At 60.8% G+C, this 16,036-nt stretch overlaps 1 protein-coding gene across 1 annotated transcript; it reads right to left on the bottom strand.

Moving 5' to 3' along the window:
• Window positions 1-294: 294 nt before the first annotated feature.
• SLC4A9 (solute carrier family 4 member 9) lies at window positions 295-15,959 on the bottom strand. Its single transcript, XM_069869124.1, has 22 exons — window positions 15,667-15,959; window positions 12,883-13,043; window positions 12,549-12,698; window positions 12,350-12,411; window positions 12,116-12,273; window positions 10,444-10,531; window positions 10,007-10,155; window positions 9,268-9,384; window positions 8,892-9,066; window positions 8,469-8,602; window positions 8,083-8,354; window positions 7,420-7,475; window positions 7,148-7,330; window positions 6,895-7,008; window positions 6,082-6,243; window positions 5,713-5,891; window positions 5,369-5,441; window positions 2,997-3,065; window positions 2,202-2,375; window positions 1,158-1,355; window positions 794-913; window positions 295-693 (listed from the first exon to the last, which is right to left on the bottom strand). The coding sequence occupies exons 1-22, from the start codon at window positions 15,924-15,926 to the stop codon at window positions 295-297; spliced, it is 3,453 nt and encodes a 1,150-aa protein (XP_069725225.1). The 5' UTR covers window positions 15,927-15,959.
• Window positions 15,960-16,036: the final 77 nt, after the last annotated feature.

Raw genomic sequence — 16,036 nt, 5'->3', positions numbered from 1 at the left:
ACCAACTTCGCGCACCCCACCCGGCGCGGCCCCGCCCCGCGCCCGCCGCGCATTGGCCGCGCCCGCCCCGCGGCGCCCCGCGATTGGCCGGCGCCGCCGCCGCTCCGCGCCGCGTCACGCGCTCCCAGCGCCCCGCGCGCGCGCGCCGCACGCCGAGGCGGTTGGAGCCCCGCGGCCGCGCCCCGCCGCCCCGCGCCCGCCGCCCCGCGCCCATTGGCCGCGCGCCGCGTCAGTCCCGCGCCGCGCCGGGGCCGCGCGCGCCCATCGGCCGAGCCGCCCGCCCGTCACGGCTCGTCACGGCCCCGCCCGGCCGCCGCGCGCGCCCATTGGCTCCGGCCCCGCCCCGCGCCGCCCCTCTCCTTCGGGCCCCCGCTGAAGGTCTTCGCCGGCGCCGGGGAGCGTCACGCGCCCGCCCGCCTCGAGCCGCGATTGGCGCCGGGCGCCGCCCGTCAGGGCGAAGGGCCCCGGCCCCGCCCCCCCCGCAGCGCGCGCGGCCGTTGGCCGAACGAGGCCTCGCTCCCGGCGCTCCCTACCCCCCCCCCCCGCCCCCGGCGGCGGCGGGTCGGCCACGTGGCCGCTGTCAGCGGGGAGGGAGGGAGGGAAGCGGGGGGCAAAGGGCGAGGGGAGCGGAGGGGGGGTGAAGGGGAGGCGAGGAGACAGGGTCGGGGACGAGGGAGGAGAGGAGAGCGGGAGCTGAGGCGAAGGGCGCGGGTGGAAGAGGGGAACAAGGCGAGAGGGGGAGCATGGGGTGAGGGTAAAGAGGGGCAACAGGAGAGAGGGGGGAGGGGCTTGCGGAGGGGGGAGCGGGAGCCAGGGTGAGGGGCGTGAGGGCGAGGGGAGCCAGGGTGATGCCTCGGCCGAGCTGTGGCCTGGCCGGCAGGAAAGGCCTGACGGGGCGAGGGTGGGAACGAGCCTGTGGGCGCCAGAGAACCAGGCTGACTGGGGCCTGGAGCAGCCGTGTCGCCGTAGGGTGTCCTTGCCCGTGTTGTGGCTCCCCAGCCCATGCTGGGGTCCAGGGGTGCCCTCGGCCTGGCTGTGATCCTAACTGACAGCGATGCTGATCTCTGGTCCCGGGCGGTGCATCAGCTTGGACTGGAGGGAGAAGGAAGCGGGGGTGACACTGGCAGCACTCCCAGGTGTTGCTTCTGCAGCCCCACAAGCGGATGGCTCTGAAGGAGTGTGGCACCCAGGACATCGCCTACCTCCTCGCCGTTGCTCTCTTCCTCCTCCCGCCGCCTGGGCTGTTGTCCCTCTGCCTCTGCTGCTGTCTCGGGCAGGAGGCTGTCCAGCCAGCTCAGGTCGTGCAGGGAGAAAATGTGCTCCAGCCCCTTCCGGATCCCCACCAGAGCCAGCAGCTGGTGCCACGGCAATGCGGGGTTCGGTACGGCAAGGTGCTTGGGGCTGGAGACCAGGCGCCAGGCACCCACTCTATCCCCACAGTAAACATCAAGGAGGTAACACATCACACCTCCCTGGACTAAGTCCCAGGAGATGATTCTTAAAATCATAGAATCATGGAATTGTTAAGGGTGGAAAAGCCCTCTAAGCTCATATAGTCCAACTGTCAGCCCAATACGATTATGCCCACTAAACCCTGTACACCCCGGTACCAAAGCCACACAGTTTATGAACCTCTCCAGGGATGGGGACTCCACCACTGCCCTTGGCAGCCTCTGCTAGGGCTTAACCCCTCTTTTGGTAAAGAAATTTTTGGTAAAGGTGTCCAATCTGAACCTCACTAGGTGCAGCTTGAGGCCGTTTCCTCTCATCCTATTGCTTGTCACTTGGGAGAAGAGACCAGCACCCACATCACCACAACCCCCTTTCAGGAGCTGCAGAGAGCAATGAGGTTTCCCTTCAGCTTCCACTTTCCCAGGCTAAACAGCCCCAGGGCCCTCAGCTGCTCCCAGAACCCCTGGGCTCCAGACCCTCTCCCAGCCTCATTGCCTTAATACTTGCACACCCGCAGAGAAGAGGCATCCCTGCCAGCTCCAACCCAAGGGGTGAAGGCTGGTGGCAAAGCCACATTGTGGCCCTGCAGGGATACCCCCAGCCCTCGGGGGGCTCAGCACATGGCATGCATTCCCACCCAGGACAGCACCCCTGTCCCTTGCCCAAGGTGAATGCAGGGGCTCCAGTGATGCTCAGGGCATATGTGGGCAGCACCTAAAGCATTGCCACAATTAAAAGGGAAGTCATACCATCACTGGGAACATAATAGCAGCTGCGGTGGACTTGATGACCCAGAGCAGGACCAGGCACAGCAGCTGGATGATGGTGAAGAGGTTCACCCGGCGCAGGGGCACGTGGCGGAGGTAGGGGAGGTCTGGCTGGTGCTTGGCTGGCATCAGAAGCAGCCGCACACGGTCTGTGAGCTGGAGCAAGAGGGCAGTAGTGGGGGTCACACAACTCCATCTTTCAGGCAGCTCTTACCCACCTGCCTTTGCTAGCACAGGACTCCGTTCTCCCTGGGCAGAGGGAGGGAGAGAGGGAGCTTGTCATCCCAAGCAGGATGACAGGTAATTGAATGGAAAATGTACCATGTAGAGGGAAAAAGGGGGCATGTATTTCTGAGGGGAGACTTTTTTTCTCCTCCATGGTTTTCTCAGGATAGGATCAGAAGGGGCACATCAATGGCAATGCCAGGACTAAAGGACCAGCAGGTTCCAGCTCTGCCTGCAGCTCCCAGGTGGGGACAGCCCTGCCACTGAGAACAAGGCAGGGTTACCCGCTGGTTCCACCACTTCTCCCAAACCACCTGATCCATCAGTGCAGAAGCCACTTGCGCTCATCAGCATCCCAGACATCTTTTCCCTCTCCTCTGTCTAGGAAGGTGTCCCTTCTTTTCCTGGGCCTGGCAAGGGACTGAACCATGCCAGGTGGCACATCCTGCAGAGCTTAAATCTAGGCTCTGCTGTGCAGTGAGAAGTGGTATCCAGCAAACCCCCACACCCCAAACAGCCCCCTCTAGCACCCCTGGAGCAGCCCCCACTCACCTGGATGCTATTCAGCGCTGCCACCCCCATGTGCAGAAAGACCCCGTACAACACCGGCATCGGGATGTGCTAGAAAAGAGTGGGATTAGGGATCAGCAAGGGGGGCTGCGCTCACTGAGCATGCTCTTCTGCACAAAAGCCTGTACACAGGGACACAGTATTTGCTCCCTTCTTTTCCAACAGCCCAGTTTAGTTTTGTGGCTTTTCACTTATCTTAAGGATTGAAGGCTTGAAAGCCTGGGCATGCTCCCAGCTACACTGCTCGAGTGGGGACGTCACAGTCTTCAGAGAAGAGGGGAAACACATCGAGTTCCTTGAGCTGCTTTCCAGAGCATGGTGGAAGCAATCCAGGCAGGAGATAGAAAATGCAACACCAAGCTACTTGCAGATATGGCTTAAGGGTCAGGACCTCTAAGTGCCAGGTGGTCCTGTCACCTTGGCACACCACTTTCCTTTTTACCTCCTTTGCAACTATAAACTGGCTTCTGCACTCTGTGTTGCTCAGTGTGGTTTGATTTTCTCCCAAGCCAGCAGGCAAGGAGGGAGACAGTAGTCACCTGCTGTTCCCCATGGATTCCACCAGGGCCACAGGCAGGGGCTGCCCAGGGCTGGGTCTGCTTCCCCGGCATTGCACGAGGGCCACATGAGAGGAAGCACTGATCTAGATACCCAAGGTGGGAGGTACTTGCCAGTCCTCGGGCTGTTGCAAGTATGGCAGGGGGGATGACGAGGAGAGATGAGTCCTTGTAGGAAGGACCAAGCCAGTCTCATCCTGGGGCTGGGGAAGCAAGAAGAGCTGCCCCAGGAGAGGCTCCCAAAGCCTATGGACACCCCTCACTGCCCTGTATCTTGCCACCTGCCACAAAGAGAGAGGGAGGACCAGTCTCCAGTTTCTCCACCACAGAATCGCAGAAGGGTTTGGGTGGGAAGGGACCCACACAGACCATCCAGTCCTACCCCCTGCCATGGGCAGGGACACCTCCCACTGGATTGGGTTACTCGACTTCTGGGCCAGCCTGGTCTTGAACATCTGCAGGGATGGGACAGCTATGACTTCCCTGGAGCCAGGGCCTCCCCACCCTCACAGCAAAACATTTCTCCCTTGTGTCCAATCTAACCCTGCCCTTGTTCAGTTTAAAACCATCACCCCTTGTCCCATCATGACAGACCCTGGGGAAAAGTCTCTCTTTCTTATCAGCCTCCTTGAGGTACTGAAGGGCCTCAGTGAGGCCTCCCCAGAGCCTCCTCTCCTCCCGGCTGAAGTGCCCCGATGCACGCAGCCTGTCCCAGCCCTCACACCGTTTCTGTGGCCACCTCTGCCCCCGCTCTCACAGGTCCCTGTCTGCCCTGGGCTGGGGACCCCAGAGCTGGACGCAGCCCCGGGGGTCTCAGCGGAGCAGAGCATCTCTTCCCCTGAGCCGCTGGCCATGCCGGGGGATGCAGCCCAGGATGCAATTGGCTTTCTTGGCTGGGAGTGCACCATGCCGGCTTGTGTCCCATCTGTCACCCACCAGTGTCCCCAGTCCTCTGCAGGGTGGCTCCCTACCCACCTGAGCCCAGGCTGTGTTGGGACTGGCATTGGCCCCCACCTTCCACTTGGACCTTGTATATGGCCTTTTTGAACCTCATAAGGTCCACATGGGTCCGTGTACTCCAAGGTCTGTCTGGAGGGCACCTGTCCCTTGTGCATGTCAACCGCACCACTCAGCTTAGCGTGATCTGCAAACATCCTGAGGGTGCGCTCAATCCCAATACGTCATTGATGGAGACATTAAATAATATTGATCCCAGTAGGGATCCTTGAGTTACACCACTCATTACTGGCTTCCACTTGGATCCTGAGTTGCTGACTGTATCTCTGGATGAGACCATCCAGCCCATTCCTGGTGCAGCTAACACTTCAGACATAAATCCCATATCTTTCCAATTTGGGGTAAGAATGTTGTGGGAGATCATATCAAAGGCTTCGCATGGCAGTTCTCAGAGGCAAAGGAACCTCCTACCTGCCCCTGCATAATCCAGATGGGATGGCTCTGCCTGATGTGGCAGCAGTGGCATGTGAGAGCCAACACCAGGCAGGCTCAGACCCTGTGCGGCAGCATGGAGAGCAGTGGTGGGGTGGGTTTCGGGACAGCACGGGACTCTGATGCCCACAGCTGTCATGGGGCAGCTGAGCACTGCTGTGCCAGCCCTCCTGCAGCCAGACCCTTTGCCCAGCCTCTTCCCACACTGTGCCCAGCCCCTTCCAGCCACGCTTCCCATGATGTGTCAATGAGCTGAGGGATGGCAGGGCTAGGACCCCCCTGCATTGCAGGATACAACCATCCAGCCACCTTGGACAAGAGGCCAAGCCCAGCAGCCAGGCTTCCTACCTTGAGAACGGGTGCCATGAAGACAGAGACCCCAGTGAGGATGAAGACAGCCAGCCCAGTCAGCCTCTGCTCCCTGTGGGTGCAGCGCAGGTGTCACCACTGCCCAGGGTGCCTTGGGAGCCCCCAGACACTCCTGTCTTCCCAGCCCCCAGTCTCCGCTCTTTTCAGCTTCACTGGCCTTGGGGACAAGTGGCATCCCCAGGGAGACATAAGCAGCCCCAAACCCAGCTCTACTGGCCAGCACGGGCACGTCCCTGTCCTCTGGCTCCACAGCCATGGGTGGGAGGGATCCCTGGAGTGGGACTCAGGCATCCCCCAGCGTGGGGCTTGGACTCCTTGTGTACCTGATGCCCAGGAACTGAGGGTGCTCGCCAGGGGATGAGATTGCGCTCTCTTTCCTCAGGCTCTCCATGTGCCCCAGGGAGATGACAGTGGCTGAGACATACCACGGGAGGCCAGTGACAGAGGTAAAAACCATCAGGAGGGAGATGCAGAGGAAATCCAGGTGAAAGCCTGCTCCTTTCTGCAATGGGAGATGCAACGAGGCTGGAGATGAGCCACCTCCCCAGCAGCATCAGAGAGGAGACAGTGGGGTCTGTCCACCTTGCTGGATGGTTTGGAGTCCCATTCTCCCCTGGCTGCCCATGGGGTTCGGCCGGGACCTGGGTCTTACCCGCTGGCTGGATCCTGCCTGTCTCCTGTCCCCCACTCACCTGCAGCTTGTATTCCCTGCGGTTAAGGATGACAGCTGTGATCTGCTGGTCCATGAAAATGAGGACAGTGACGAGGATGGCGGGCACCACAGATATCATGCAGACCCACCAAGGGTTGGCTCCAAAGGGAAAGATGATCCAGCCCCGTGCTGGGTTTGTGGGCTGCAGAGAGCAAAAGGGTCATGGCAGCCAGCACCCACCTGTGGGTCTGCAGCACAGCCGGGTGATGGAACCAGTCCCAAGGACCCAGGCTGGAGCCCTGTGGGCAGCCCAGAATGCTCCATGTGGGGAGAGGAAGAGCGTGCGTTCTCATCCGGGGGATGCTGCTGGGCAGCATGACCCACCATCCCCGCAGAAGGACACCCCAGTTGCTCCTGGGCACTGCAAGCCAGGAGTGAGGCACGTGCCTCCAGAAGCGGGTGGAAGAGGAGGCAGAGTGTGTTGATGATGGGAAGCCCAAGGAGGTGGCGGGGAGCACGGGCTTGCTCTGAGGTGCTGCCAGCCTTGCTCCACACCCAGGGCGAGGAGACCAAGCCCAGACTTGAGCCTATGGCTCTTGCTCCAGTGTGAGTTGTAGTGTGACGCAGTTAATCCAGGACCAAGCCAGGTTATTTACAGAGCATGAGATCGGCTGCGGTTCAACCCTCTCTTGTTTGCCGGGGCACAGCCCCCATCCCTGAAAGGCTGGGGTAGAGGTAAAGGTGGAGGAAAAGGGACCTCCTTCGTGGTGGGAAGGACAGTGGCAGCATGGCAGGATGGCCACTGTCGGGGGCACAGACCCACCCCGTGGCAGCATGTCCACCCCTCCAGCACCTTCAGCTCACTGGGGACAAGGAGCTTGGGGGTCTCCAGGCCCAGGGCGGCATCAACGGCGCAGGAGGCGAGGATGGCCAGGATGATGGCGAAGTCGCTCACCAGCTTCCGCACCTGCAGATGGAGAGGGCTTGGCGTGGGCTGGTGGGGCAGGGCACTGCCCCAGGAGCAGCCCCAGGCTGCAGCCCCCAGAGCCGTCCCCACGCTTCTGGGATGGGTGGCCGTGCTGCCTGGAGGGCCGGAGAAGGCTCACCCCTGTAGGGAAGTAGCGGCTACTCCTGAAGCGCTTGAGCGTCGTGCAGGAGAGGAAGGTGCCCCCAAAGAGCAGGAAGGACATGAGGGTGACATCTGGCACATACTGGCAGCTGGTCCCCAGGAGGTGCCCACCTTGGCCCAGGCACTGGGTCTTGCTCAGCCTGGCCGGGACAGTGGGAGGCTGCGGGACAGGGCAGGTGGCGAGGAGGGGGTCACACACAAACCCTCAGACCTAGTCCCAGCTCAGCCATCTGGGAGCAGGGGCTGTACCTGCCAGGGGGTCAGGGGCGAGGGGAGCCACGTGGTGTTCCCTGTGGAGCTGTGACCTGCAAGGGGATGGGGGGGTCAGGGTGCCAGCATGGTGGGGACACTCTGCTGCCACCAGGGAGGTTCCATGGACCCTCTCTAAGGGCTCAGGGTGCTGGATGGGCCCCATGGGACCCCTGAGGCCCTGGGAGCACCAAGTGGGAACACCCCTATGAAGGGCTTGGCTGAAGTACCAGCCACTCAGAGGCACCACCCAGACCCAGGCTGTGCCCGACACTGATGCTTTTGGTACACGGTGTGAGTCCCGATCACAGGATAAGAGTGGACTCTTCTTCAGGCCCATGGAAACTCTCTCTGATTTACAGAACAGGCCATAAAGAGCAGTGCAAACCCACCCAGGTGCCCACCACCAGCCCCGGCATCTCCCATCCTGGTGCTGCGGGAGCCAGACCAAGGCTCTCCTTGCCCCTGGAGCTGCCCCCACCCAGTGCTCAGCGGTACTGGGAGGCAGAGGCAGATGGACAGGCAACACTGAAGGGAGCTGAGGAAGGTGCCAGTGTAGCTGGAGAGGCAAAGATGGGATGGAGCAGCCACCTTCTCCTCTTCCAGTGCCTTCCCCCACGTAGCCCCCTGCTCCCCACCGGCCCTGCAGCTGCTTGGGCTCACCAGGGCCAGACAGGTTGCAGACACAGCTGTAGGAGGTGATGTTGTCCAGCCGGTACTGCCAGTTGATGGGGAAGGTGTCCACCAGGCTCATCATCTTCTTCAGGGAGTCATAGATGAATATCAAGCTGATGAGAGCGCAGAAGCCTTCCTCGGTGAAGCGGGTGAAGTACTGCACCAGGTGGCTGGCCTCGGTGGCCACCAACACCACCCCAAAAAAGGCCACCCAGAGCCCTATCCAGAGGCGAAACTCCAGGTAGTCCAGGTTGTAGTCCCTGGTGGGAAGGGTGACCCAAAGCCTCAACAATGACACTTGCTTGGCATGGTGGTGGCCCAGGCCTCAGCCAGGGGACAATGGCCCAAGGAACCGTCCTTGGCAAGGCGCTTACTGGCTGAAGGAGAAGAGGAGGCGCTCGAAGACCAGCATGGGGCCAGTGCTGCTCAGGATGGTCAGAGGCTGGCCAGAAAACAGGCAGAAGATGGAGCCAGCAAAGGCTGTGCCCAGGAAGCTCTCCAGCACACCCTGAAATGCAGGGGAGGAGTGCAAGGCACCGGGCATGAGTTGGGAATGGGGGTCCCAGAGCTCTCCCCCACAGCGGCATGGCTGCAGGGAGCTCCCACGCCTCCCCACGCTGCAGGGCCAGCATCAGTACTCAGGACCACAGAGGCCAGGGAAGGACGTAAGATTCAGGCGATGCTGAGGATGCCTTGGGAGCACCACTGGCTCACTGAGCACTGGTGGGAGGTGGGCGCTCAGGAGACCCGGGGGCTGGGCTGAGCCGGGCTGGAGCAGGCCACCCCATGGCACCAACCTGCATGTTAGCTGTGGCATCCCCCAGCATGCCGCCGAAGGTGATGGCATTAGTGACTGTCGCCAAGTAGATGTAGAGCACTGCTGAGAGACACTGGGGGTGCAGGGCGTCAGAGAAGTCACTGCTGTACCACCGTGCCTTCCTTCGGATGTCTCGGAGCAGCCCCCCAAAAAGCCTGAGCAGCGGAGGGAGATCTCAGAGCTGCCCCCACAGCTGGCCAGCACCTCCTGGGAGAGCTGCAAGACAGGAGACAATCCCTTCCCAGGAGGACCAGCCCAGAGCTGTTTGGACGTGGTGGCTCCATGTGCTGTGAAGCACATGCCGAATTCAGCATCCTGCTGTGCTTCCCACCACCTTCATCCTCCCAGGCACCCACCTGCCCGTCCTCTCCAGCTCCTCCCTGGAGCACGGGTGCCCCAGGCCAGGTCTATCCTCAGCTGCCACCATGTCCCCGTTGCCATGGGACTGCTGATCCGGCAGGTGGACAATGGTCCTGTGACAAACCAGAGCCTGAGACTACAGCCTTCAGATTGGAGCCCCCAGAACCCAGCTGCATCCAGGGAATGCTATGAGGACACAAGGAGGATGGAGATGGGACAGGGCCGCAAGCAGGGCTGAGAGGACCTTATGTGTCCCATGCTAATGAGGAGGAAGAGAAAGATCAGAAGGAGGAAAGATCAGAGGGGGTGTTGGAGTAAGCGATACTCAAAAAATCCCTTCCAACCCAACTATGTTCTCCTCCAGCAAGCCCTGGAGCCAGGCCTAGCAGGATTGGGTTTGGTGAAGGAGCTGGGTAGAGCTGGAGGTGACCTGCTTGGAGGATTTTTCACATCTGAGTGCTGAAACCTGGCAGCTCCTGCCTGAAGGGCCCACGGGGCACTTTTACCATCTCCTGCCAAGAGGAACAGCAGGACTCTCAGAAGCAGGGACCAGAGCTGGGGCCATTGGCTGGAGTTGCAGAAGGGCTTGGCTGGGAGGACCTCAATGGCAAAGACTGGCTTCTGGGTGGCTTCATCCCCATGGAGATGGAGATTTCAATGCCACGGGCAGAGGCTTCCACCTGGGATCTTGCAGAGGGGCTGGTTGGGGCTGCGAGTGTCCTCCTCCCAGCTTACCTCCGAAATGGCAGACAGCTTGGTGGAGGAATGCGGGCATTGGGGTCCCATTTCCCAGGAGGAAGCACAGTCAGCTCATCCAGGAACGCTTCCATCCCTGCAATGAGGTCCTCTTGGTGCTCAGCCTGCCGGGCAACCCTCTGAAAGAGCTGTGAGTGGATGCCATGGTTTAGACACCAGGTCCCTGCATTCAGCCTCTTGGATCCTTCCTCTCAGGCTGCAGCCATCACCAAGAAAGGCACTGACCACTTCAGTGCACCAGGTGTACCTACATCCCACAGACCCACCCCAAACCTTTGTTTTCTTGTCTTGGAGAAGGGAGGCCACCGCTCACCCCATCCTCTGCCTCCCCTGTTGCATCCTGCAGAGGAGAGGAGCCCCAGTGTCCTCAGGTCTCATCCCAGGCCCACCCCACCCACGACCTGCACCAGGCTCACCTCATCCGCCAGCAGGGTGGCCATGGCCCTGCCAACCTCCTGGTAGGCTTTTGCTTTGGCTCGGGGACCCAGCAGAATGAAGAGGAACCTATGGGTGAGAGAGCACGTGTCCTGAGCAGACCTCTCCTGGCTGGGGGTTGTTTCTCCTGGGGAGATGGTGGTGCTGTGGGGATACTGAGAGTGGTGGCTGGGCAGGCTTGAGGGGCTGCTGCCGCCCAGAGGGGTGGCCACCCCCAGCAGAGGAGCAGAAGACAAGGCGTGTGTCTGCTGCCCACTGCATGGAAACCCCATGGGCTGAGACCCCAGGATACTAGGACTCTGGGGGAATCAGAGTCTGCAGAAACCCAGGTGGGGTGTGGAGGGGACAGGTCTGGGGGCAGAGGAGGAGACACCCTCGCTGGGGGTGTCTGGGGCCACGCTTACGGGAATGTTGCTTCCAGGCAGGATGCGGGAGTGTTAGCATCAGGAAGGAGAGCCGGCCAGCTGTGTGGGCAGCAGGCTTGATAGGACTACGGGGACACAGGAGGGAAAGAGGACCCTGAGTGTTTGAAGAAACAGAGCTAAAATCCCACATCTCAGAGCGGACGGCAAAATAATAACTTCTCCAGAGAGACAGCCCCTCCACACCCTTAACCAAGCCCTCCACTCCTTTCCAAACTGGAAAAAGCAGTCACAGTGCTGGTACCCTGAGGCTGCAGAGCAGTCCCGGCGATCGTACCCCGAGCAAAGCTCCCGGGAGAGGGCAGGGACACTCCTCCGGCGGCGGGAGCGGGGCTGGGGGTGTCCGGGCTGAGCCCCCCGGGCGGCGCCGAGGGACCCGCAGGGGACGGCGCCGCCTCCGCTGCTTCCAGCCCGGCGACTTCTCAAGGTGATGGGGAAACTAAGGCCCTAGAGGCGGAGCTGGGTGGGAGACAGCCCCGAGACGGCGGCCGCGCTCCGTGGGCCGGCGGAGGAGATGCACCGCGGGCAAAGGGACGGGTGGGGACAAGCTCTCCTTCCCATCTTGTTTGGGGGAGGGAAATTCAGCTCAGAGGGTTGTTGTGAGCCCCCAGAGGCCTCGGGGGCTCCCCTGCGCCCTGCCTCTCTCCCGCGGATGGATGTTTTGCTCCACCCAGCTCCCGGAGGAAGGTGCTCTGGACAGAGCGGCCGGGAGGTGGCAATGTCCCCCCGGAGCCCCGGCAGCCTCCTCCGCGCTCCCCGAGGGAGTCCCCGAGACCGCTCCCCCTCCGGAGGATGCGCTCCTCAACCGAGGAGAAACCCCTCCTGCCCTGCCCGCTTCCCCCCGCGCCGCCCCACCGCCCAGGAGACCCTCGCAGGCAGCAGGACCAGGGGCTCCTGCAAACCCATGTCCCTTCTCAGCCTCGCCCGGAGCAAGTGCAGAGCATCCAGACCCTCCCGAGGAGGACAGCAAACACAGAACCCGGGTGGGGATAACCCAGGGGATGCCCTCCCTGGGCTGCCAAACAAATGCTCGACTCTTAGCCCATCCCAGGATGTTCCTAAGGAGCTGGAAAAAGCAGGAGTGAAAGCAGTGAGCCAGGGTTCTGAGACTGCACATAGCACTGGGTGCCATACCCTTGGCTTTCACTAAGCAAAGCCTCGTCCTGTGTGGAGGGGAGCGGGGAGACAGGGATGAAGGTGCTGCAGGGCCGTTGGCTGCGTTCTGGTTTACCTGCTGGGGAGAGCAACTTCGGCCAGAGAGCCAAGGGTCACCCCTTGCCTGAGGCGGATGAAGGTGGTGAAGGGCTTCTCCAGGAATTCAACTTCACCGACAGCAATGTGGGCTGCTTCGGCCCCCAGTGGGATCTTCTTCTTGAATCGGTTTCTTAGCTGAAAGGAAAGGAGTGCAGCAGATGGGCCCTTGGGATGCAGCAGCTGCTTTCAGCCCAACTCTGTCCTACCTTACCTGCTCCTTGTGAGGTGTTTCAGAGAGCTGGGCTCCAGGTTCAGACCAACATTTGGCCCTTCCTGCAAAGAAAGGGGGCAAGGAGCAAATTACATGTGCAAACAAATGGCCAGCCTGGGTATTGCCCCAGGCTGGTGGCAGTGGAGACACGCCTGGTGGGACAGCTGTGCGGCCACCCATGGCTGGGTGCTGAGCCCACCTCGGCAGGGAGACAGGCTGAGCTGAGCGAGGAGCTGCATTGGGGATTTGGTGAGTTGGTGCCATGGCTGTCGGAGCAGAAGGGCTGCCAGGTGCTCCCTCAGCTCAGCCTGCAGCTCTGCTTCCTCGGGCTGCCTGGAAAACACTTTGTCTGCAACAGAGATGGGGACAGTCCTGAGTCCTCCTGCTTCCCTGCCTGGTGTGGAGTGACAACCAGCCACCCCAGGCACCTGGCTGTCACACATCAGCGCTGTTATATAGGGACCTCCTTGTAGCTTGAACCCTCTCTGGTGACCAGCCAGTCCCAGGAGGTAACATTTTCATTCCCCACATACCAATAATTTCCTTGAAACTGGAGGCATCTAGATCCAGGAGTATTGTTCCGTTCTGCAGGTGAGTCCTCAGCTGGAAGATGCTGTGCAGGGTTAGAGCTGGGACATGGGGTGCACTCCAGCGCTCTCCGCCATCCTCCACCTTCTCCTCAAACTTTATCCACCTGCCCAGGGGATGAAGGCATTGAGTGCACCCTTAGCAAGTTTGCGGATGACACTAAGCTGGGTGGAAGTGTCGATCTGCTGGGGGGTCGGGAGGTTCCAAAGGGATCTGAACAGGCTGGACCGCTGGGCTGAGACCAATGGGATGAGGATTAACAAGACCAAATGCCGGGTCCTGCACTTGGGGCACAACAACCCTGAGCAGCTCCAGACTAGGAGAAGTCTGGCTGGAAACTGCCTGGAGGAGAGGGACCTGGGGGTGTTGGTTGACAGCGACTGAACAGGAGCCAGCAGTGGCCCAGGTGGCCAAGAAGGCCAATGGCATCTTGGCTTGGATCAGAAACGGTGTGACCAGCAGGTCCAGGGAGGTTCTTCTCCCTCTGGACTCGGCACTGGTGAGACCGCTCCTCGAATCCTGTGTTCAGTTCTGGGCCCCTCACCACAAGAAGGATGTTGAGGCTCTGGAGCGAGTCCAGAGAAGAGCCATGAAGCTGGTGAAGGGGCTGGAGAACAGGCCTTATGAGGAGCGGCTGAGAGAGCTGGGGGTGTTTAGCCTGGAGAAGAGGAGGCTGAGGGGAGACCTCATTGCTCTCTACAACTATCTGAGGGGAGGTTGTAGAGAGGAGGGAGCTGGGCTCTTCTCCCAAGTGACAGGACAGGACAAGAGGGAATGGCCTCAAGCTCCGCCAGGGGAGGTTTAGGCTGGACATTAGGAAAAAATTCTTCACAGAAAGGGTCATTGGGCACTGGCCGAGGCTGCCCAGGGAGGTGGTTGAGTCACCTTCCCTGGAGGTGTTTAAGGCATGGGTGGACGGGGTGCTGAGGGGCATGGTTTAGTGTTTGATAGGAATGGTTGGACTCGATGATCTGGTGGGTCTCTTCCAACCTGGTTATTCTATGATTCTATGATTCTATACGCAGGCTCAGCAGCAGGGTAGTCCCATGCCATGTGCCAGGCATCAGGAGCTGGAGCTTGGGTCCACCTCTCAGTTTGGCACAGGGCTGGCACAAGCAAGGAGGGGTTTAGGGGGCTCAGAGGCCGCAGCAGTGGGCTTGCAGAGCAGGGGCAGACGAGCAGCTTCAGCTGTCACTTCCCCATTCCTGCTGACCTAAATCTCATGCCAATCTCCTGATCAAGGAGTTTGCTCCAGTTATGGGATCACAGAAGGGTTTGGGTGGGAAGGGACTTGCACAGACCATCCAGTCCTACCCCCTGCTGTTGGCAGGGACACCTCCCACTGGATCAGGGTGTTCAAAGCCCCATCCAACCTGGCAGGGATGGGACAGCCTCCAGAGACGGAGCAGCCACCGCTGCTTTGGGGAACTTGGGCCAGGGCCTCCCCACCCTCAGAACAACACATTTCTCGCTAAGATCTAAACACCCCTCTTTCAGCTGAAAACCATTCCCCCTTGTCCTCTCCCTGCCCTCCCTGATCAAGAGCCCCTCCCCAGCTTTCCTGGAGCCCCTTTCAGTATGGGGAGGGTGTTCTAAGGCCTCCCCAGAGCCTCCTCTCCTCCCGGCTGAAGCACCCCAATGCACGCAGCCTGTCCCAGCCCTCACACCGTTTCTGTGGCCACCTCTGCCCCCGCTCTCACAGGTCCCTGTCTGCCCTGGGCTGGGGACCCCAGAGCTGGACGCAGCCCCGGGGGTCTCAGCAGAGCAGAGGAGCACCCCTTCCCCTGAGCCGCTGGCCACGCTGCCAGGGATGCAGCCCAGGATGCAATTGGCTTTCTTGGCTGGGAGTGCACCATGCCGGCTCGTGTTCCATCTGTCACCCACCGGTGTCCCCAGTCCTCTGCAGGGTGGCTCCCTACCCACCTGAGCCCAGGCTGTGCTGGGACTGGGAGTTGCGTTGCCGTTAGCAGCACTTGCTGGAATCAAACAGAAACGTCTTGAGCTGTTTGCCACACTCAAGTTGTGCCAAATATTTTAACGCCTGCCGTAGACAGAGCTTCCCTTTGTCCCCAAGGGTGGGCGTGCTGCACGGGGAAAGCGTGCCTAGTGCACCAGGCTCTTTGCCGATGTGAGCCGTGGTGGAGCAGAGGGACTGGGTGCTGGGGAGAACCGTCACAGACACAGCCCGGTGGCTTTCTACCCCCAGCAGTCCCTCCAGCCCCTGGGGCAGACCCACCACTACCCCTGGCCCCCTGTTCCTGTGCTTCTGACAAGCTCTGAAGGGAAAGTTTGAGGCCTGGGGACATTCCAGTCGTTCTCCTGGCCTACCCCAGAATCCAGCTGGCCCTGGCTCCTCTGTGTTGGGCCCTGACCCACTCTGCTGGTTGCCTCCTGAGACACACCAGGTGGCTGGGTCCACAGAGCACCAAAGAACCATTCCAGCATTGAAGCAACCACTGGAGCCCCAAGAGAGGCAGCAAAGACAGGAGCAGAAGCAGGGATGCTGTGCCCATGCAGGGTCACTGCCTATGCACTTCTTGACACCCTGCCCTCTCCCACGATACAAGCCACCCTAAGCCAGGCAGGAGCAGTGCCAGGGGCAGAGGCAAAGGGCAGCAAGCAGCCCTGCCTGGGGGATGAGGAATCACTAGCCTTGGGAGATGCTGTGGGCTCCATCAGAGTTGGGCTTTTGAAGGCTGGGCTTCCCAAAGCGTTGCAGGTGTGCCTACCTCGCCGTCTCTCTCCACTCCAGCCCTGCCGGTGTGCTGAGCAGCTGGTTGAGCTGGATGAAAAGCAGCGGGCAGGTTGCGTCCCCCAACACCTCCTGCTGCAGGGCAGCACCAGCTTGCTCAACCATGCTGGAGGGGAAGATGCTGCAGCCAAAAGCCTGGTAGGGAGCTTCGGTGTTGGTCCCCTCTGGTCTGGGCTGTGTGCAGGCGTCTGCTGTCCAAAGAACTGTGCCAGCTGCCCCAGGCACGTGGGCTTGCATGGACACCAGCACTGGCAGCCACAGCCGTGTCCTCCCCTCCAAAACTGCCGGCACTGACAGGATCCCCCTCATCCCATACTTTATAAAAGCTGTGAACCAGTTTAAACTGG

The sequence above is a fragment of the Phaenicophaeus curvirostris genome, chromosome 15, assembly GCF_032191515.1.
Source record: "Phaenicophaeus curvirostris isolate KB17595 chromosome 15, BPBGC_Pcur_1.0, whole genome shotgun sequence".
NCBI lineage: Eukaryota > Metazoa > Chordata > Aves > Cuculiformes > Cuculidae > Phaenicophaeus > Phaenicophaeus curvirostris.
The sequence above is the reverse complement of the archived record's forward strand: the minus strand, read 5'-3'. Positions and strand labels throughout refer to the sequence as shown.

What these genes read in the sequence shown, in the direction of transcription:
- SLC4A9 (XM_069869124.1), bottom strand. Translation starts at nt 15,926, where the DNA reads ATGCAAGCCCACGTGCCTGGGGCAGCTGGCACAGTTCTTTGGACAGCA. An exon ending in TTGTCCCCAGTGAGCTGAAG is followed by an intron (nt 6,244 to 6,894) that starts GTGCTGGAGGGG and finishes TGCTCTCTGCAG; the next exon opens with CCCACAAACCCAGCACGGGG. An exon ending in CCTCAGTTCCTGGGCATCAG is followed by an intron (nt 5,442 to 5,712) that starts GTACACAAGGAG and finishes CTGCACCCACAG; the next exon opens with GGAGCAGAGGCTGACTGGGC.